Raw genomic sequence first — 22166 nt, 5'->3', positions numbered from 1 at the left:
CACATAAGCATCTAGAACGGCTCTATTATATGCTGTGACTGCAGGCGTTCTCTCACAGAATCATTGTCTCTTGGCTGGTCACCATGCTGTGTAGTTCTCTAATAATTTCGGGCTGTTTTTCTCTTTTGTCTCTTCCGCAGTCTCTCGTCCTCTGTCCAGTTTTGGCAGAGGGCCCTTGTGGGTTTTTACACACTGTGGTCTGCCATACAGTTATTTTCCCAGGCAGACTCGGGCTGTATCTGTACATGCGTCTTTGCCCTATAATTGCTGTTTATTTTAGTCGTGTGACATGGCTCTTTGGCTCATTTCTTACTACCAGTTTTGCCAATAAGATCCGGCAGGTTAGATCCTGCGATACTGAACATCCTGTTGACTCTCGGAGAGTTTGAATAACTGGTTTAAGAGCCACACACTTGTCAATATGCAGCCGGAGATATTTGCTGCTTTTCAAATTAAGCTTGTGACCTTCCTTGTGCTCACGGCAGTTTGCCAAGCCTGCCTGTTTGACGTTGTGAGATGGCAGTTTGAAGAACGAGCCACAACTTCCAAAAGAGCGATCTTCTTCTCCAAGTTGCTCCACCATGGGATTTTCCTGCGGAGCGGTAGATGTTTTGGCATCCAGATGAAGTAATACATTCAGAATGCCAAGTCTTGGACCAGGGAAAATGAACCTTAAGTTGATATTGCATCATTTAAATAAGCAGTAGCAACAGTGGCAGCTAGTTGCGACGTGGGCCTTTGGATGAAAGGTTTGTGTTAGTTGACAGATGGCAAATAACCTGTTTGAAGACTGTCACATTAGCCAGAAAGGAAATTTGCATCATCTTGTACACAAATGACAGTCATCATGGAAGCCACATCCGCCACCTTGATTATTATTTCTTTTAGCGGGAAGAAAGCAGAGTTTGTTTTCTGAGAGTTCACTGCTTGGAAGTGATCTGAGTTTGAGTGGCTTCCATTTTGCATTTTTGCACTAGCATTATTATTAGATTATAGAGTGACACTCTTGCTAGGTCTAAATTATTTCGATTTCTTTTTTGTATTTTTATTTATTTATTTTTGTTAAATGATAATAGTTGTCTTTGCATATTCAAGGCATAGTTCACTGAAAAATGACAATTCTTATCATTTACTTACCCTTATGTCATTCCAAACCTGCATTGCTTTCAATTTTTGTAGAACACAAGATGTTTGGAAAAATGTATCAGTTTGATTTGTTTTTTATATATACAGTGAAAGTCAGTGGTGTCCAATCCTGGACCCAAATGATTTTCACTGTATAGACAAACATTTTCAAAATACCTTCTTTTGCATTCCACAGAGAGGGGAAAAAAAATAAATTCCAAACCGGTTTGGAATGACATGAGGAAATGATGACCAAACTTTCATATTTGGGTGAACTGTCCCTTTAAGTCTTTTGTAGATTGAATTTTTCCAAAAAGCAATCATACAACTATTTGTTTGGCATATGGGCGACATGTTGGTTTTACCGGTTTTGCAACAATTATTATTTTCACCATTCTGCTTCAGAAACTACACTCTTCAACACTTTATCAGGGCAGAAAAATCAGTTTCCCGCACAAATTTGGCCACTGCTCAACACGACATGTGCAACGCCTATTAGTCTGATTCATCATGTATATAGTCATGATGCTCAAGACTAGAAGGATCTGTCACTGGACTGGAACCTGAACAGAAGCTCTGGCTGCGAGTCTCAAGCCCACTCTCCATTCGGCCCGGCACGAGAATGGTGTCTTTTCACTTCCCGCCCCCTTCCACACTATCGCTGATATTGAAACTATGCATAGGGAAGTGTTTGTGACACAATAAGAGAAGACGAGGGCGTGTGTGAAATGGTCATGACAATTTCGGCCTAATATAAACGGACACTTGTTTGCTGAGTCTGCAGTGTGGGTGTGTATCTGTGTGCGCTTGTGTGTGTTTAATGGGCTGTCCGATTTTCCATCTTCACCTGCCTTGTAAACATCACTAAGACACTCACGTTGTCGGCAAGGTATTGTAAAATGAAGACACATTAACCTGGCCTACTAAACTACCCAGGAAATGGTGGTTGTTTCCCTTTGCGATGGCCCACAGTAAGCTCTAATGTAGTTCCTTGTGTTTTTGGCTGTGCGTGGGCAGTGTGGTTAGTGTTGGCCTGCACGCTTGCATGCGCATGTGAACGCTCCTCCCCTCCTCTCACGGAGACCCACATCTCGATATTGATTTCATAGTTCCGGGTGGCTGGTGAAAATGACAGAATCAGTTCTGGCAAACAAGCGTCGAGGAGAAAGTCAGACCTTTGTATAACTTCAGATGCATGGAATTTACACTTTCAGAATTCCATAGAAATTTCTGTATAAATAAAACACCTGTCATGCACAAACTTCTAACTATCTCTTTGATGTTTGTTTTGCCTTTAGGCTCATTTGATAATGCTTTCAACTGCTAATGAGGGTGTAGCACTCTCAGCTACTTCATGTTATCTTCGTTACATTTATGCATTGGCCAGATGCTTTTATCTAGTGTATTGCATTCAGAGTACATTAGAGCAGTTTTTGAGCTACAGTGAAGTCAATATGATCCGATGTTCACAGCCTTTTTTCTTTCTTTAATGGGATGGATTTATGAAAATAGTAGGGCAAGACTTGACTTTCTGTTGTGTGTTGATTGGATTATGAAAAGTAGACCTTTTAGACCTGAAGTAGTGGAGAGGATGCAAATTTTGTCCATTTAGGCCATATTTGTTTGAGTCTCTAATAGTTGTTGGCTGATATTGCAGTAGTTCTGTCTAATGGTAGAAAGGCAAACCCTATAATATGCATTTGTCATTTAAACGCGTGTTTGAATACCTATTAAATATTAGTGGTGCAACGGATCACAAAACTCACGGTTCGGATCATACTACGGATTTTGAGATACGGATCGGATCATTTTTCGAATCAGCAAAAAAAAGTTTGCTTTTCATTAATTACTAAAAGCTTACTTTAAGTACTTCTATACCCCTGCAGAAACTACTAGCTTAACTACTAAAGTCAGTAATAAAACAAGAACAATTACCCAAATTACAAGCTAGATGAACAGCCTACAACATAAAATGATAAATAAAGACAGTAACAGTAGTATTCAGGTGCAGAAATCTAAAAATTAAGTGTAAAACAACACAGTTTACTGCATAAGTTAAATACAGATGATTAGCAGTCAGAAGCAGGTATAGTCTGATGTCTCTTTAAGCCTAAATGCACGGACTTAACACATCCGGTTTCTTTCTCAGCTGTATACGTTAACTTAAGACATAACCGACTGTGTTTACCAAAATACTTGCCAAAACTGGTATTTTAACATAACTTTGTGTATGTATCCATCCGTTGAGGCGTTGTCTGAAACGTGGTATATGAATCGCACCTCTCACACTCTCTCTCTCTCTCTCTCTCACTCTCTCACTCTCTCTCTCTGCGTGTGTGCGCTTCAGTGTGTGCGGGCAGCGGCTGAGCACAGAAAACGGTGCGCAAGAGCCCATTCGACCTCTTTCATCTGAATGGTCTGAAATTGCTTGAATGTGTAAATTGGCAAGACAAAACGCGTGAAAATTATAAACTTTCACTCTGTGATGGTTAAACTTCACTGTTAATCCGCGAATCACATGCGTGCCGAACCGTGGGGACTGGTCTGTACGGATCATCTACAATCCGTTGCACCCCTATTAAATATCATATATTTATTTATGTATATCTGGGTGTGGTGTACAAATATATATTTCTAAGCATTTATATTTTTACTATATTTAATGTGCAGATAGCTTGCTATTTGGCCATTTTGATTTAATGTTGATTTTGAATCAACAATGTGGAGGAAAATAAAGCAGTGCCGATTCCAGGCCTACATGTAATTATTCCCCAGCTGTATTCAGAGGGGCTGTCATTGGATTTCTACTGGATTATTGCACTGATGAGTTTGTGATTCAGTGACAGTCCTCCCAGATCTCCTGAGCTTCAAGAGGAAGCATACGCTGAGCTGTCCGTCAGCAGGCTAACCCCACCTGTACTTGGGCTCGAGTGAGAATCCTGCAATCAAGGAGAGCGTTGGCTTTGGCTTTGTGCATTCAAAACGCGATTAAGGGTAATCCATTAACTCTGTGACGTAAACCACGCCAAAGGTTGGCATCCTCTTTATTTCTATCACTCCCGCTCACTTCATCATTCCTGCTCAGAAGATAAGGATGAGGAAACCTTGAATTAGACTCTTTCATCTGCAGTTTCAATTGATGTGCAGTCAACATGATGTTTATATGTGGCTGATTCAGCATTTAGAGCTGAACTGCTAGTTTTTAAACCCCTTTTTACCTTCCACAAGCCTGTTGATTTCTTGCCTTTGTGCATCTTTATGCTCACTTATATGGCCATTATCTGATCAATATGTTTACACTGTGATCCATGGCTCTGTTTCCATACATCTGTGTCCATGTCACCAGCTGCTGGGTTTATTTCTCTCTGGATGGTGTATTGCAGACAGCAGGAAAGGGAGGAAGACAAAAGATGAGTGTCCGAGAGATAACAGAGAGGAGGAAGAGGACTGCAGAGAAGATACTGAGAGGAGAAAAAATGTTTCTGAGAGGCCCTTATTAGTATCACTACTACTATTGCTCATACTTCAGAGGTCTGATTGTGGTGCGGACATGAATTATATTTCAAATTGTGTGGCTTTTTGTTGAGAGGTGTGTGAGCACTTTTCAAGCTGATTAAACTTACAAAAATGGGCAAGAAATCCCATAGACACTGAAGGAGGGACTGAGTGAGAATGAAGTATCACAATATATTACAACATCGTTGTCGCCATAATGTCCATGATGCATCATATAATTTCAGCTGTTGTATTATTTTTATCTAAATGTTTATCGGTTTGTGCACAGCCCGTTTTACTTCCTTAATACAATAGATTTATGAAAACAGCAGGATAAGACTTGAATTTATCCATTGTGAGTTGATTGGATTGCATAAAGTAGCTTTTTCAGATCTGAAGTTTGCAGTTGGTTGTGGAGAGGATGACGGTGCTTACTGTATTTTATTATATATTTAAGTATTTTAAAAATATATAAAATCCACTCAAATTACATTTTGGGAAATGATTTCAATGCATTTTGTGTGCAAGTCTGGAGCAGAGATCGTGCAAAATAACACAAAGCTGGTTGCTGATTTCATGTTTGATTGATTGACTGGTGCATGTCTAGACAAAAATTATTTATTTTATATAATATGCTTTATATTGACTTAGGGAATGAGTGAGAATAAAGTATCACAATATATTACTATGCCATTGTAATCATTACGACTATTATGCCTGTAATTTCAGCTTTAGTTTTGGTGTAAATGTCATATTAAAACAATGTCATTTTAATTCTTCATTTAAAGAATAGGTGTAAAATTTGTGCTGCAGCTGCCCTGCAGCACCATGTTTGTGGTGTTTATTTTTTTGCTTTTAATCTCCCAAAGATAATTCCGCTGTGATCCAATTAACGCCTGCATTACCCTCCTATTTTAACAGCAGTAATCAGCTCGCACTAATGCTGCAGGTATCAGAAGCGGCCCCACTCTCAGATCTCAGCGCCCAGCGCTGGAACAGTCACGCCAAGCCACTAGAACAGCGTTTCTTCCTCCGTCATCCTTTAATCAGCTCCATTTACATCACTTGCGAGGACCATATCACTCCTTGACACCCTTGAATTGCATTTCATCCAGTGACTTTTGCCCTCTGTTTGTCCGTGTGTCCGCCCAATCAAGTGCCAAGACTGGTAGCAGTCGTTAACCGAGGTCCGTCCCTTCCGCTCATGATGGTGGCCCATTATTGTTGCTATGGGAACAGTCTCAACTTTGCTGTCTGTGCTGATCTTCTCCCTCTGCACCACGTCGTCAACACGTGAGCACACGGGTTGTTAAACTGATAACTTCTGCTGCGCGTCGTCGAAAAGCAAACAAATAGAAGATGAGAAAGGAAGTGCTGTAGCTGGCGGGATCTAGTCTAATGAAAGGTCATGGTGGCCGTCTGATGGAGGATTTTCTGAATTAGGAGAGTGGTGTCTGTCCTGTGATTTAAGGATAATCTTCTCAACAGTAACTAATCCGCGGTCCACTGGTTAGGTTGTTATCATCTCTCATTCGTTGAGAGATAAACTATTTGGGTGAATCTCATAGATGCAGGTTTGCATCATATTTCATCCAAAAGAGGATAATGTTAAATTGTTTTACATAAAAGCCTTTTTATTATGTCATTATTTTCACAATAAATCGACCTAGAAAGTGTCTTTTCAAGGATGAGTGCATGTTTACGATGAATTTTCACACAAAATATATCGCTTGTGGTCGGTCTTGTTTACTTCACCGCGTGATATTGATTTGATTATGAAAATGCTGCTTTGTTGGAACAGCTTCTCCCTTCAAAGCAAATCATATTATATTTATTCATGGTGATACAGCTGCTGTTTGAACTGTCTCTTTTTTTTATTTGATCTGGTTATACTTTTGTTTACATTGCCATGAAAGGAACTTTTACAGACATCAATATAGCTGCTGTTTTCTTTTTTTTTTTTATGTATACAATACATTTTTCTTGCATTGTGCATGCTAAAAAGGTCAAGTCTTTCCATCAGTCGTTCTGTTTCGCACCTTATCTAACTGTTCTCTTTCCTCACTTTGTTGTCCAGGTTTCCTCTTGTTCAAGGATTTCTGCATGAACGAGATCGACGAGGCCGTTCCGCAGCTGAAGTTTTATGAGGAGGTAAAATCGGTTTAAATCTATGTTCCTTTCATTGCTAACAAGACGGTCTTTGTGGCATTTGTCTGGAGTTTTTGCTGTATACTTTCCAAGTTGTGTGTTTGACCTGACCTGTCCTCATTCTGGTTTTGAGCTAAAATGGCACAGCTCAGTCGTGAAGTTTTGTTCCCCTTCTATTGACCTGAAGAACACCATGTGTCCTATTAAAGAACGTGGGGTTGCTTCTGAGATGACCGTAATCCTTGTTTTCTCCCCTTCAGATTAAAGAGTACGAGAAGTTGGATTCAGAAGAAGAGAGGCTAACTCGCAGTCGACAGATTTATGACGTCTACATAATGAAGGAGCTTCTGTCGTGTTCACATGTAAGAAAACATTTGGCAGAATGTATAAAGTGATCACTAGCAGTCATTTTAAATGCATATGGCAAAGGGCTGCATTATTAAGCAATACTAAAGATTACGTCTTTGCTGATTTTGCGTTCAGCTACTTTTAAAAATGTGTCACTTACAGCATGTTATTTAAATCTTTTCTTGTTTTTCTATTTTTATGCATAAATGATTTATCTTGGATCAATAGATTACCTTGCAAAAATAAATAACAAATATAACAATATAATCAGTATAAATAGTATTGTAACGTGTTTTTTTTTTTTTCATTTATGATATCATTTGTTTTTAAGCAATTTTATTTATATATTATAGATTTTTTTCTTGTTTATATATACACGCACACAATATACAATATTTTAAAAATCTTAATGTATTAAATTATAAAATATAATTAAATTATATTATTAAAAATCTATATATATTTTATTTATTTATTTTTAAAATATATATATTTTTTATAATAAATATAAGGGGAATAAATGGGGAACGGGGTTCTATAATGCTGCTAGCTGGAGGGACTATGGTTCTTATTGTCCATTGCAGATCCGGAGACTCCATTCGGATGTTTCTGTTGAGAAAACAAGTGTCCCATTAGCCTCCGTCAATCTCCAGTCGTAGCTTTTCAGAAACAGGAAGCCTGATTGAACCAACACAATGGCCTATAGGACACTCAAGGCCTGTGCGATTATGTCACAGTGTTTTATGTTGTGATAACCAGGAATGCTTAGGAGGTTAATGTCAAAGCTTGACGTTTGTTCAGGGGGAACAGTTCTTGTTGTTTTAGTGTTTTGACCTCCCTTATCGCAAAATGTCACTTAATCTACCTTCCTTTCTCACAGCCCTTCTCTAAGAAGGCAGTAGACCATGTCCAGACTCACCTAGCAAAGAAACAAGTTCCTCCAAATCTCTTTCAGGTAAGTCCCCCAACACGAAATAAAATCTAACCTGTTTTTCTGGGTGCTGATTGGCTTTTGTGCATTTAACACAAAGGAAGTAAAGTGTTTGGTTAACAGGACTCTCAACAGATCCTGATGTATTCATTTGCTTTGCTTTTTCCAGCCATACATAGTTGAGATCTGTGACAGTCTTCGAGGAAAGATCTTTCAGAAGTTCATTGAAAGGTGACAGACAGCTACAAAAAAGCTTACTTTTGCACTTTTTTTTGTTGCATCAATGATTTTAACATCTTAAAACCTTTCGCCTCACTCTATAGCGACAAGTTCACACGTTTTTGCCAGTGGAAGAATGTAGAGCTCAACATCCATGTGGGTTTTTCCTTACATTTGGTGCTTTTTATTCACCTGTAAGTTGTTTTTCCTTTATAAACTGGTTCTCTTTAATATTGGTCTTGATTTTGCACATAGTTGACGATGAATGACTTCAGCGTGCATCGGATCATCGGCAGAGGGGGGTTCGGAGAGGTTTACGGATGCAGGAAAGCAGACACAGGAAAAATGTAAGTGATGTTGTAAGGATCAAACCAAAAAGAATCCAAATTTGGATTTGCATAAAAGCATCTGCTCATTTACTGTGTGTGTCTCAGGTATGCCATGAAGTGTTTGGATAAAAAGCGGATCAAAATGAAGCAGGGAGAAACGCTGGCGCTCAACGAGAGAATCATGCTGTCGTTGGTTAGCACTGGGGTGAGTGACACATACAAACTCAGACTGCACACTAACATCCCTGTCTGGCTTGTTTGACCCTCTCCATCTCTTTCTCTCTCTGCAGGACTGCCCTTTCATAGTGTGTATGACATATGCCTTCCACACTCCTGATAAACTGTGTTTCATCCTGGACTTGATGAATGGTAAGGGCAGCCATCATCTCTTATCGGCTCTTATAAGCTGCTATAGGCTTGTTCACACAACGTGATTACACATCACGAAAATATGAGGCATTTTTTCTAACTAAAACTATTTAGTTTAATGCCTAATGCTAACCCAAAAGAACCACACAAAAAAAAAATCATTTCAGTCATTGAAATACATTGAAGTAGATTTTTATATTTTCTGTTTTCTCTGTAATTTTAGTTAATGATTTCAGTTTTAAGTATAGTTTGTTTAGTTTAATTTTTATTGTTGATTCATTTTTATTTATTAGTTTATTTAGCTTTAACCAAATTAAAATTAGAAATATTGCCTTGGCAACTAACTTAAAAAATAAAATGGGTTTTTAAATGAAAAATTATTGTATTTCAGTTAACATTTATCTTATTTTAAGTAATGAAAATGTTTATGGTTTTTGTTAACAATAGTAAACCTGGTTTTGCTTTAAATGCACAAGCATATTTTTGTGCTGAAAGTTTGAACTAAATACGTGAATATCATGATGTGTATATACCATGAGCATCCTCAAATCTTACAGATCGAAGGCAACACCTCCCAGTGTGAGATTGTAAAAGCCTATATAGGGCTCTAATTTGGCCTTCCTCTATAACTTAATGTCAGTTTGAATATAGGGTGGAGCTTCCTCTTCAGACAATCACACTTCCTATATCTGCACTGCAGTGTGGGCCACTTCTCTGAATGTCCTTGTATTTGTGAAACGGTCACATCACTTACACAGGTCTTCAGAAACAGAGGAACATACTCTACAAAAGCATTTGGACACTGATGAGTCCATTAATAATAACCCCTTGTACATATCAGAGTGATGATCATTTTCCCAGAAACGTCCAGTGTTGAAGTGGCTGTTCATGTGATCCATCAAATTACTCTTATGCCGAGTTCACACTGCACGATTTTCAAACTCGTCGGATCGCTGTTGTGTTCACACTGCGTGACTATCTGGGGTAGCATTCAGTCGCTGCTGTGTTCACATTGCACGATGGATTGGCGACAGCACGATTTCACAATAGGAAGAATCGCCGACAACTCTGTCTGATCTGCAAACTACGTTTCACAACAAAACACACGCGAGAAGTGATAAGGAAATAACGCGAGAACCCGCGTGCGTCAGACCATTGTTCTCGAGCGAGACTGGAAGTATTAAAAAATATAGCCCGCAAATGGTCTGTGCGCTGATTTCCAGCTACAAAAACAAAAACAGATTATGCAAGAGGGAGATGCAGGGAACAGGGATTGTGTTCTGGTAAATAATAATTTGCAGTAACTGTTATGCTGATGTTGCGGCTGGTCAAGCGTTTGTGCTTGTTTCTGTATGATATAATTGTACATATTAAAATACTGATATGGTCTGTAACTCCTCACCGAACTTCCCTCTGCCCTGTATCTTTGTCTCTCATTGGCTGAAGGTCATCGTGATGTAGTTTTCAGTCAGAAATCATTGCACACAGCGTGATTGTGAATCGCCGACAGCTCCAGATATTTAGCATGCCAAATATTTCACGGGCGTCGGCGACGTGTCTGCGATTCTCTCAGATAGCGTCTTTGGTAATTCACACTGCGCGATTGTCACTCGCGTGAACGAGCTCCGATTTGCCTCCGATGTCGGGCATCATAAAAACAGAGGCTCAGTTCTTTATTTTGATATATAATCTGTTCATATATTCATAACAGAAAATATTCTGAGGGCCGTCAAAGTTAGGTGAAAATCATCAAAAATACTGGCAACTTTTTTTTTTTTTTTTTTAAAGCTGGCGGGGAAAGATAAACATAATAAAGATAAAGATAAAAGATAAACATAATTAGAGATAAGCGTTTTGCAAACTGCAATTAAATATAAATGTCATTGCTTAAAAAAAGCTGTTGGGCAGATTTCAGTAAATTCAGAATGTGAATTTAATCAAGAAGTAATCATCAGGTTTCCCAACAGAATCGCTGGCAATTTCAGGGATTTCTTCAGTATCTTTTATTTTATTATTTATTTTTATTTTTTTAGTTTTATCATTTTATATTTTTTATTTTGTTTAATTTTACTATGGTTTATTTTATTTTGCTGTACTTTTAGATTTTTTTTTTTTTAAATCCCCTACAAATGACTGAAATAGTAATGAAATTAATTGGTTGCAAGGTTTAAAATCACTGATTCATGAGATTTATTGTGATTTATATTCTATTGACTGCTCATATACATTTATAACACGGTGTAATTGTTTGATATTGTACTTGTGTCTTTCAGGTGGAGACCTTCACTATCACCTGTCTCAGCACGGCGTCTTCAGCGAGAAAGATATGCGCTTTTATGCAGCTGAGATCATACTGGGCCTCGAACACATGCACAATCGATTCGTCGTCTACAGAGACCTCAAGGTAAGGTCATCGCCATCCCAGTCGTTCCTTTTTCACAGAGAAAGAATCGTTCGTACAGTCCTCTGTCACTGCAAAGCCCGTTGATCTGTGCTTGCGATTCCCTGTTGCCATCGAAAAGGGAAAATGAAATGTTCCGTTCAGTTTGTGTATTTTGTAACGTAAGCTTGTATCTGTTCTACGTCGTCGTCTGAGGTTATTTTTTATTAAGTTTGGCTGAGCTGTCTCTCTTGGCAGCACTGTTTATTGTCTTTAAACGGAAAAGTACGTCATATGATGGAGTGAGTCGAGGTTAACCTACAGTCCCACACGTAGAGTGTAGCTTTCCATTCTGATGACCGCGAATATCATGTAATTTTGTTGACCCTCCGTGTGGAAGCAGCAGGAGTGCAGCTATGCGATTGTGAATTATGCAATTTTAAGTGAGATGTTTGGGCTTCACGCTGCCAGATTGCTGAGAATATACAGGATCTTCCCTGGCAAGCTCCTGAAACGGGACACTGCGCACGCGAGCGGGGTGCTTTCTGTGAGTGAACGATCCTGTTGTTTTTCCACAGTATCACTGATGTTTGTGTAGAAGAAAAAAACTCAGTGGAAACGTTTGCTTGCTTATACCTCTGAGCAACATTCCTGAGAGCCATAATACATGGCAAGATTTTCAGTGCAGTATGTCTCTTAAAGGGATAGTTCACCCAGAAATGAAATTCGTCAGTTCACTTGTCCTTATGTTGTTCTGATCTCGTATGCTCCATTTTTTTTTTTATACCTGGAACATTGAAGGAGATGCTTTTTAATAGTCTTTACTAGGGATGCATCGATCCGATACTCAGGATCGGTATTACTCCGATACTTGCATTTTTGCCGGTTCGGGTATCGGTCAGACGAGACCGATCCAAATCAGATATTGTGCATATACTATTCTGTGTTATTGTTAAGCCCCACAAAAGTACAAAAACATTATAAAGCACCATAAAGTCAAAGTCCAAGTGTTCTGAAGCCGTTCCATAGTTTAATGTGAGGTACAGATGAATATTTAAGTCATTAAAGGGACACTCCACCCCAAAATGAAAATTTTGTCATTAATCACTTTACCCCATGTCATTCCAAACCCGTAAAAGCTTTGTTCGTCTTGAAACACAATTTAAGATGTTTTGGATGAAAACCGGGAGGTAACGCAAATAAAAAGCGTAAATAAACGTACAATACGTATCCATGCGTTACTGAGGTTTTCATCCAAAATATCTTAAATTATGTTCCGGGGACGAACAAATCTTTTACGGGTTTGGAACAACATGGGGGTAAGTGATTAATGACAAAATTTTCATTTTGGGGTGGAGTATCCCTTTAAATTCTATTTCACGTAAACTCTTCTCTCTGCTGCGTCTCTCTGTCATCCTCCATTCAGCATTCAAACTGCGTGTCACATTCGGTTACGACAGTCAAGACGATGAAACTCTCTTCAAGAGTGCTCAATAACAGATTTAAAACTGTTAAAAGAAAAGGCTCAATAAACTATCGCACAGATTTAATAAACTACGCATCAATATCTCTTTCCTTTGTGCTTTGAACTTCTCTATGCGGAGCGCTGCGCGCTGTGACTCCGCGTTGCTTCAAGCGCATCATTCTGTGCGCAAGCACTTTGTGCTGCTCTGTTTTGGACTCCTCTATCATATGTTGCTGCCTTCATTACTGTGCTATACATTTAAAAGAAATGTCTTTTAATTTTATAGTATATATTTATTATAAAAACATTTACTTGTTTTCATTAATGTATTTTACAGCAATACAAAGAGCAATGTGTAACATTTGACCAGATTTAGTCCTACACTTATTCACTTATTTGTTTCCCACTAAATAATGTTATTTCACTAAATGTTTAGATTTGATAAAACTGTGCATTCATGATTTTTCTAGTATAACTTTTACTGCTAGATTATCCACTAACCTATTTTATAATAGTATTTTTGTCATAGATTGATTTATATATATTTTTTTTTCATTTGTTATTTTTCATTAAAATGAAGTTGTCTATATTTAGTAGATTGTTTAACACACAAAAGAGTGACGATCAGTGCAACACACAGAAGTATAGAAATTCTACATTGATTTGAAAAAAAAAAAAAAAAGCGCTCGGATCAGAACGGAATCAGCGATACTTTCTGGATCGGATCTGAAAAAATGGTATCGTTGTATCCCTATTCAATCTAATGTTAGACATTGTTTAATTAACTTTGTATTTGTAATTTTGTTCAATTTTACTTATTTATGCTTTAAAAAATTCTTTCTTATTTTATTGATATTTATGATATCTATAATGATATTTATTTATTTTTTATTTTGAAATCTCATTGGTCAAAATCCCAGTATATTAAACGTCAAATATATTCTCATTTACTGTGATTGCATGACATTCAGTGGTTTGGTGGTCAATTATTATTTTTATTTTTTTTGTATTTTTTTTATTGCTTTATTACATTTTTATTTGGTTTTGTTTATATTTGTTTTCTGCTTTGAAATCTCATTGGTTGATGTATGAGTATATTTGAACATATATATATGTATATGTGTGTGTATGTATGTGTATATATATGTGTGTGTGTGTGTATTAGTGCTGTCAATCGATTAAAAAATGTAATCGTGTTAATCAGTCATGGACTGTGATTTAATCACAAATTTTAAATACTAGGATTTACCTGTAAATGTGTTGAAATAAAGAAATGCATGACAAACTAGTTTAAGGAAACCGAACCTTTCACACATCCACCAGGTATGAGACATAATCCTTATTCTTTTATCATTATTCTTTTGTTTTTATTCAGCCATTATCAGCCTTTATACTGGCAATAAAACGTTTACCAAGCCACATTGCTTCAATCCCAGTATACATTTACCCAACTATTATCAAAAGTATTTCTAAACAAATACAACAAAACATTTTCTTGTGACCTTACGTGAAGTATTATGACAAAATGCATTATGAAGAAGAATTGGACCTGTTCTGCAGCTGCATTAGAGCTAATATTAGCATCCTGCTACATAAGACAATTTATGAGATTAATAGTACACTTTTACTCAGAACTCACTTCAAACCACCATCGAGTGTTTGTAATAACTTCCTTTTGTGATCACATGTGGAATTTGGTCGTTTACTGTTGTTAAAATATGCTGTTTATAGCCGTTTATATCGCTGCACAAATTAGCATTTCAGATGCACACATTCAAGTCAAGAAAATCACATACAGACCATATCCTATTGTAATCATGTGTTTATTATCTTATATAATCTATAGTGGCTGTTGTACTGTTTATCTCTGCTGTGTAAAAGTCTTAACATGTATGCTTTGGCTGAAACTCACGTTGTTTGTGATGTTACAACCGCCTCTCCGTTCTTAAGTTGCCAAGGATACATTCCAAGTATAATACACATTAGTAAAAGGATCTATTTTAATTTTTATTTGTCTATATACACTTTGGGCGGCCGTGGTACATTATAAAAGTAGCCCAAAAACCGCAACCCACGGCTCTATAATTTTTCCCACGACTGTATTTTCAAAATAGCCCACTTGTGCCGTTACCCTGGCAACACTGGTTCGCTGCACCCTCATCACACAATGATAGATAACCTTCCGCGCTGCGATGACGGGAAGAAGTTGGGGTCAAACCTTATCAAACGATTAATTTGCATTAAAAAAATATTAACGCGTAAAATTTGACACCCCAAACGTTGACACCCCTAATATATGTGACCCTGGACCACAAAACCAGTCTTAAGTGTCAATTTTTTTAAATTTATATTTATATAAATTTATATTCCATTGATATATGGTTTGTTAGGATCGGACAATATTTGGCTGAGATACAACTATTTGAAAATCTGGAATCTGAGGGTGCAAAAAAAACAAAATATTGAGAAAATCGCCTTTAAAGTTGTCCAAATGAAGTTCTTAGCAATGCATATTACTAATCAAAAATTAAGTTTTGATATTTACGTTAAGAAATTTACAAAATATCTTCATGGAACATGATCTTTACTTAATATCCTAATGATTTTTGGCATAAAATAAAAATGGATCATTTTGACCCATACAATGTATTTTTGGCTATTGCTACAAATATACCCCAGCGACTTAAGACTGCTTTTGTGCTCCAGGGTCACTATTGGTAAATCTTAAATATTATTATTATTATTAAATCTTTAATATTAAAGCTGCAATCTGTAAGTTTTGCCTCTGTCGCCATCTCTGTTTGAAAAACTGGAATTGCAGCTGTGTGCGGAATTATCTTGCTTGCGTGGGCTGTGCTTCGGCACGGCTTCAGCGCAGATGAGGGGAATGTGTAGCTGTCAGTCACCGCACCAGTGTGAATGTTTACTGTACCTCGCAATCACAGATTCTAGCCTATGTTAGGACCCTATGATTTCCGCGATGCAGAAAACGCGGACGGAATCACGGAATCCAGTCATAAAAACGGAATTTACAGTTAAACGTGGAATGTCATGGAATTTGTCAAAGTTTGGATGAATTAATCAAAAGTAGGTCATTACACTTAAATCAAATCGCGATATGGACTATTATCTGTAAATAATAAGCCACAAAAGTCGATTTAAATATGAAACCTGCATGTTCTGCGCGTCTCCGTATGAATTGAGCAGATGCGCGGTTTTGTTTACTACACACACAGAGCTTGTGACGCTCGCGGTGATTTCAGCATCTGCTGTCTCAATGAGGACATAAATACATGAACAATATCTACAAATCTGCTCTGTAGAGTCACTTTACGAGCATTTTACCATTTCATTTGAGTAAAACTAACGTCATGTCATATACACACAGAACTTTAAAGGTATTCACGGCAACCTGTCAAAATAAAAGTTCGGTTTAACTTATTAAAGACATTGTGCCAGAAATAGGCTATATTACTATTATTTAGTAGAATGTACGTAATACTACTACTACTACTACTACTGTTGAAAAATTATAAAACTTTATTTTTTTAAGAAATAATCACTAAGTATTTTAATTTTAATAGTAAATCTCCTTTATTTGCCAAAAATTTTGCCTTTAAATCAATGTTTTATGCCTTCATCTGATAACCAGTAAAATTTTAATGCACAACACAGAATTTCTGAGGGGGAAAAAAACATTTCATAAGAATAAATAAAAAAATTAGTATGCATTCAAATAATTAGACATGCTAAAACACAGAATTTGGTAACAATAAAACATAAGGTGAGAAAAAAATAAAACATTTCATACGGCCCTAAACGTCATTTTTTTGTTACACTTTTAATAAATGTTGAATTGTATAAGTTTCATGATTTTAATTAATTAGGCATGCTTTTTGATTAATAAAATTAAATTTGACCATTTAAAAAGGAGTCCAAAAAAATGGAATCCAGAAAAATTTAAACGGAAAAAACAGAATTTAGAAAAAGTATTTTAGGAGTATTTTAAGAGCAAGTGAATGCACCCGGCACCTCCATCTGTCCTGCAGTGAGCGTGCTTCTACACCCCACACACACGCTTGAACAGCGCACATTTCTCTTGATTAACATTAGATTGAGTGGCCGTGTAAAGTTGCTGCTACTAACATATTTCCGATGATGAGCCATATTTGAGGTCGATGAATGATAGGCGAGCGTCTGGTTTTCCTGCCCGATGTACTACCACATAGACCAGCCGTTAACGAACTGCGTGACTTTGCCAATATGTTTTTGTGTTTATTTATTTTTCTGCGACTAATAAAATTTTGGTAGACCAAGCCTCTTCTGGTCGACTATAAAATAATTATTATTATTATTATTTTTTTTTTAAATATGTATTTTGACAAATCTTAAGTCACAATCCCTGAACTTTAAACGTCAAATATATTCTCACTGGCTGTTATTGTGTGACGCTATACGATGTAAATGCTTTCTGTTGTGTGTAGTGTCAAATTGTTGTTTTTGCTTGTCAATTTTAGCGTTTTGCTTTACACTTGCTGTTGTTCTTCATTAAATGTACTCCATTTTATCACAGTGATGCTGTTTTTGTAGATATTGCTTACAAAAAGACAGTCTGTTCTTTATCAGGCTCTTAAAATGATTTTTTTGGACTGTTGGATGGTGTCCTAATCTCCACATCACTTTCTGTTCCTCACAGCCTGCAAATATCCTCTTAGACGAACACGGACATGTTCGCATTTCTGACCTGGGCCTGGCCTGCGATTTCTCCAAAAAGAAGCCTCACGCCAGCGTGTAAGTTCCTCTACACAAGGCTTCAAAACCTTATCTTTTATTAGTGCAAAATAAAAGTCTGTTGTTTGGGGAAGGTGTGGTTGTTTCTGTTCTCTGACGATGTTTCTTTGAGCATACACAAGCTCTTTGTTGTTTCATACTCGTGCATATTGTTATTGTTTTTTTTTTTTTTTTGCAATCAGTCATAGAATCTTATACCACAGTCTTCTGTTTTTTCTATGTGCATGTATACAAATGCTTTTACCAACGAATTGCATATTGTGACTCGTTCTGGCGAAATGAGTCGGAAGTCGCACGGGCTAATTTTGAGCTACAGGCAAAAGAAGTGAAAAATGTCAGTTTTGGTCGAATTTGAGGTTTTCACAAAAATGAGTTCATTAAGCCCTCTTCTAGCGATCACAATGCTCCAAATAGTAATTAAACATCTAAAATGATCTTTATTTGTACGTTTTCTGAGAGGAGTACCTTTTTCTCTGCGCACTTCTGGATGACTGCTACTGCTTCTCACCACATGTTGTAAGTCTATTATTGCAAAGCGCTGCATTCCAGCTTTGTTAATATTCATATTGGACTCATGACATGAGTCCAAAACAGTGAAATATGATTTTCAAACCCATGCTGATGACGATCGTGCTGACTGACATTTGCAAAGCATAAGTGCATAAGACACGCCTTTCCGCGAGCGCCCGATATCCCTTATAAAGTACATTATTGCGAAATATGTATTGGCGAGATTCACATCATAATCTGTCATGACTGACATGAACGTTTAGTTAATACTTGGGGGAAAATCTGATGTGTAACAGTATTACAGTAGGTCTTAATATAGATCTGTCTCAATGTTACATTAAAAGAAAAGACGGAATCACTCGCTGCTTTTGATTAAATACTGTTTATGTGCATCTTTGTTCTTGTTTTTAATAACAAAGATAAAATAAAAATAGCTATATTGTGATTGATTAATATAGTAATTATTATTAAGAAAAGAATTGGAGGAAAATATGCAACGTTGCTTGGTGATTCTGCTTTGGAATCTTTAACTCGATTTTTCTCAAAATCAGATCTGCTGCCTCTATTGCCTTCAAATGGCTGTAGCTCAGTAATTTTTTCAAAACTCATTTTTGAAAATTAGCGCGTTCCGACTCATTTTGCCAGCACTGGTCACATATAAGCAGTCACATTATACATGCATACAGTGTTTGCGCTCACATTTTCACATACATTGTTTTGGCTAGAGTTATTTCTTGTCCTTTCATCTGAAATGTTGTAATGAATCTCTTTATTTTTCAATGATTTATTTATTTATTTATTTTGTATTTGTAATATTCAAATTTCACATTTGAAGGGGACATAAAGTATTTTTTAATTACATGTACTCTACTGTTCAAAAGTTAATTTGATCAAAAATGCAGTAAAACATTAATATTTTGCAATAAATGAACTAATATTTTAATATATATTAAAAAAGTACTTTATTCCTATGGTGGCAAAGCTGAATTGTCAGTGCCACATCCTTCAGAAATCATTATAATATGCTGATTTGATGCTGCAAAAACATTTATTATTATCAATGCTGAATTTTTTTTTTTTTTTTCCAGAGTTCTTTGAATAGAGCAAACATTTGTTGAAAATAGAATTTTTGTAATATTATAAATGGCTTTCATTTTTTTTAGCAATTTATTATGTCCCTGCTGAATAGAAAATATTAATCTTACAAATCTTACTGTCCCCAAACTTTTGAATGGTGGTGTAATATGCAGACAAACGGATGTTTTCAAACCAAAGCTCTGTCTCATGCACTGAAAGCAAGTTATGAATATGACATCATAGCCGTGACAATTTTAACATACGACACCCAAGTGTTCATATCAGCACCAATTCAATGCTCATTTCACATTCAAAGGGCCTGGACAGTTTTATTTATGAAATGTTCTCTCTTAAATATAGACAGTACAATCTTAAAAGCACAGTAGCAAAAACATCCTGGTAAATGCAAAGGGTCAGAGAGAGGATGGAAAACCTTTTGTGTGTAATGTAGCAGTTCTTTGACTGTTTGTGTTATGTATGAGAATGAGCTTGTTGTGTTTACAGTCAATGTGTGCTCAGCCTGGGGGGTGTGTGTACGCTTTGAATTTAATGTGCATTAATTGCTGTGTTTGCAGAGGTACCCATGGCTACATGGCACCTGAGGTTCTGCAGAAAGGAACAGCGTATGACAGCAGCGCCGACTGGTTCTCTCTAGGCTGCATGCTGTTCAAACTCTTGCGAGGGTAAGACCGCCCTCTGCAGCGGCCCGCTCATGAATTCTTTATCTGTCTCTATCTCTCTCTCTTTTAGTCTCTGTCTGTGTTTCTCACCTGTTTGATGTGGAGTGTAAAGTTTAAATGTCAGGGGTTTGGAAGTAGGAGGTCAGGAGCAGACATCATAGAGAAGAAAGACACCGAGAGTGGGGGTGGAGACCACTGAAACGGTTGCTAGGTAGAGAGTGGGGAGGGGGTGTAATGGGGGAGGAGTCTGGGGCATGTCTTTCCACTGGGTGTCATACGCACTTCAAAGCAGAATGGAAGCGGGTCAGAACAGGCCTGAAAACACACTATATTTTTATACTTTACAAAACAAAAAAAACATAAATTCTGTATGTATTCTACATACTCGATGTATATATTTATCATTATATAAAAATGAATTACATGATTTTATAAATTAATTATATAAAATTATATAATTTATATACCATTTTATATTTCATTATAAATATATATCAATGTACAGTGTTTCCCACAGACTTGCACTCTATTTGTGGTGGCATATATATGCGTATTCATTCTCTGGAGGCGCTTGTAGAGTAGGAGAAATTGAGGTTTCCCCGGTAACGGCTGTACACAAAGTAGCGCTCCGCTCACAAACGCTGCTTTATCAGACATTGCAAGATGAAATGAAAATGACATCCAAAATTTTCTTAAGACAGTCGGTTTCCTTCAGAAATACAGTGATATAAAAACACCCGCACCGTGTTTTGATTTTGAAACGTGCAGTGCTCCTGTTTATTCAACGAAATCAAAGCCTTTAGGAAAACCTATTTGTCGCGGTCAGTTTTGATATTGTGGCGGGCGCCACAAATAAATCAATGTAGGGGAAACACTAATTGTAATCATTTCAATCATTATCATTTCAATATACATCTACATTTGTATAAGCAATGCATGTGTGGTGATTAATTTTAATTTATACCATGGTCTGTGTGAATGTTGGATTCTGATTGACTGGCAGGTGTGCAATGAAACCGTTTAGTTCCAAGTCAGTTTAATCATTGTTCTATATTAATGCACTTCTTTAATTGATACACACAAACCCACACACACACACAGAGAGGTCAGAGATCTCAGATTGCACTGCGCACACACAGAAACTTATCAACGCTTCCCCTTTGACTTTTATTAATAAAATAGCCTAGATAGCTACATTATATTCCTCAGCAGCAAGGTGGTAAAATCACTTTTTTTGAAGTAACTAAACACAGCTTCATTGTTTGTGGAGAGATGCGCAGCACGTAGGTAACACACAACTGTCTCTCTCGATCGACCGATAATTCATTCAAATAAATGTGATCTTACTGCACTATTTCATCTCTGTGTCTGATTTAAAGTAGGCAGAATGTTAGCGCTAACAAACTGTAACTGATGAAAATAATTGTCATTTTTACCCGTCCGGTCAAATGTTGCATTGCAGACATCATTAACAGCTTTAAATTGTCAATGCTGGCAAATGACCAAGGTATAAGCGGGATAATGCACGGCTAGCTGTGCATTAAATGATTTTGCGTCGGGTGGTTCTTGGCCTCCACGTCGTACATTAAAATTGTTTAATGCACAGCTAGCCATGCATTATCCCTTACAGAAATAATGTGTATGTGTGTGTAAATTATAAATACATTTTAATGATTTATTTATTTTTTTCAGTTATCATTTTAATTTAACTCCTAGTTTTTTTAAATATAATTTTGATCTTTTTTTAATATATATTTGTTTATTTTATTCTTCTATTTTTAGTATTTAAACTTGTTTTTTCAGTCAGTTGCCAATGCAACATTTCAGTGCAATTTTTGCTTTTTGTATTTCATCTTTTCTGTAATGTTTCTACTTTATTTCATATTAGTATAATCTATTTAGATAAGCAACATGTTTTATAGTTTTCGTTTTAGGTAACTGCTAAATTGGCAGTTAGCCTTTCAGTTGATGCTGATCCATCTCAATTGTTGCTTTACACCAAAACAATAAGACCGTAAAATGTGACCGTGATGTGAATAAATAAGCTTTCCATTGATGTATGGTTTATGATAGGACAATATTTGGCTGAGATACAACTATTTGAAAATCTAGAATCTGAGGGTGCAAAAAAATCAAAATATTGAGAAAATCACCTTTAAAGTTGTCCAAATGACAATGCATATTACTAATCAAAAATTACGTTTTGATATATTTACGGTAGAAAATTTACAAAATATCTTCATGAACTCTTAATTGAGGTTTACTTAATATCCTAATGATTTTTGGCATAAAAGAAAAA

At 36.6% G+C, this 22166-nt stretch overlaps 1 protein-coding gene across 1 annotated transcript in view; it reads left to right on the top strand.

Annotated features, from left to right (window-relative positions):
• grk3 (G protein-coupled receptor kinase 3) overlaps positions 1-22166 on the top strand; it is a 52984-nt gene that overhangs the window by 15573 nt on the left and 15245 nt on the right. The window contains exons 3-13 of the mRNA XM_058788782.1: positions 6698-6771; positions 7029-7130; positions 7997-8071; positions 8217-8278; positions 8371-8422; positions 8522-8613; positions 8701-8800; positions 8886-8964; positions 11238-11368; positions 17506-17600; positions 19763-19870. Of these exons, the coding sequence (XP_058644765.1) occupies positions 6698-6771; positions 7029-7130; positions 7997-8071; positions 8217-8278; positions 8371-8422; positions 8522-8613; positions 8701-8800; positions 8886-8964; positions 11238-11368; positions 17506-17600; positions 19763-19870 (970 nt within the window). The remainder of the gene's footprint in view (positions 1-6697; positions 6772-7028; positions 7131-7996; positions 8072-8216; positions 8279-8370; positions 8423-8521; positions 8614-8700; positions 8801-8885; positions 8965-11237; positions 11369-17505; positions 17601-19762; positions 19871-22166) is intronic.

Source organism: Onychostoma macrolepis, chromosome 10 (genome assembly GCF_012432095.1).
Source record: "Onychostoma macrolepis isolate SWU-2019 chromosome 10, ASM1243209v1, whole genome shotgun sequence".
NCBI lineage: Eukaryota > Metazoa > Chordata > Actinopteri > Cypriniformes > Cyprinidae > Onychostoma > Onychostoma macrolepis.
This window is presented reverse-complemented; position numbering and strand designations above follow the sequence as displayed.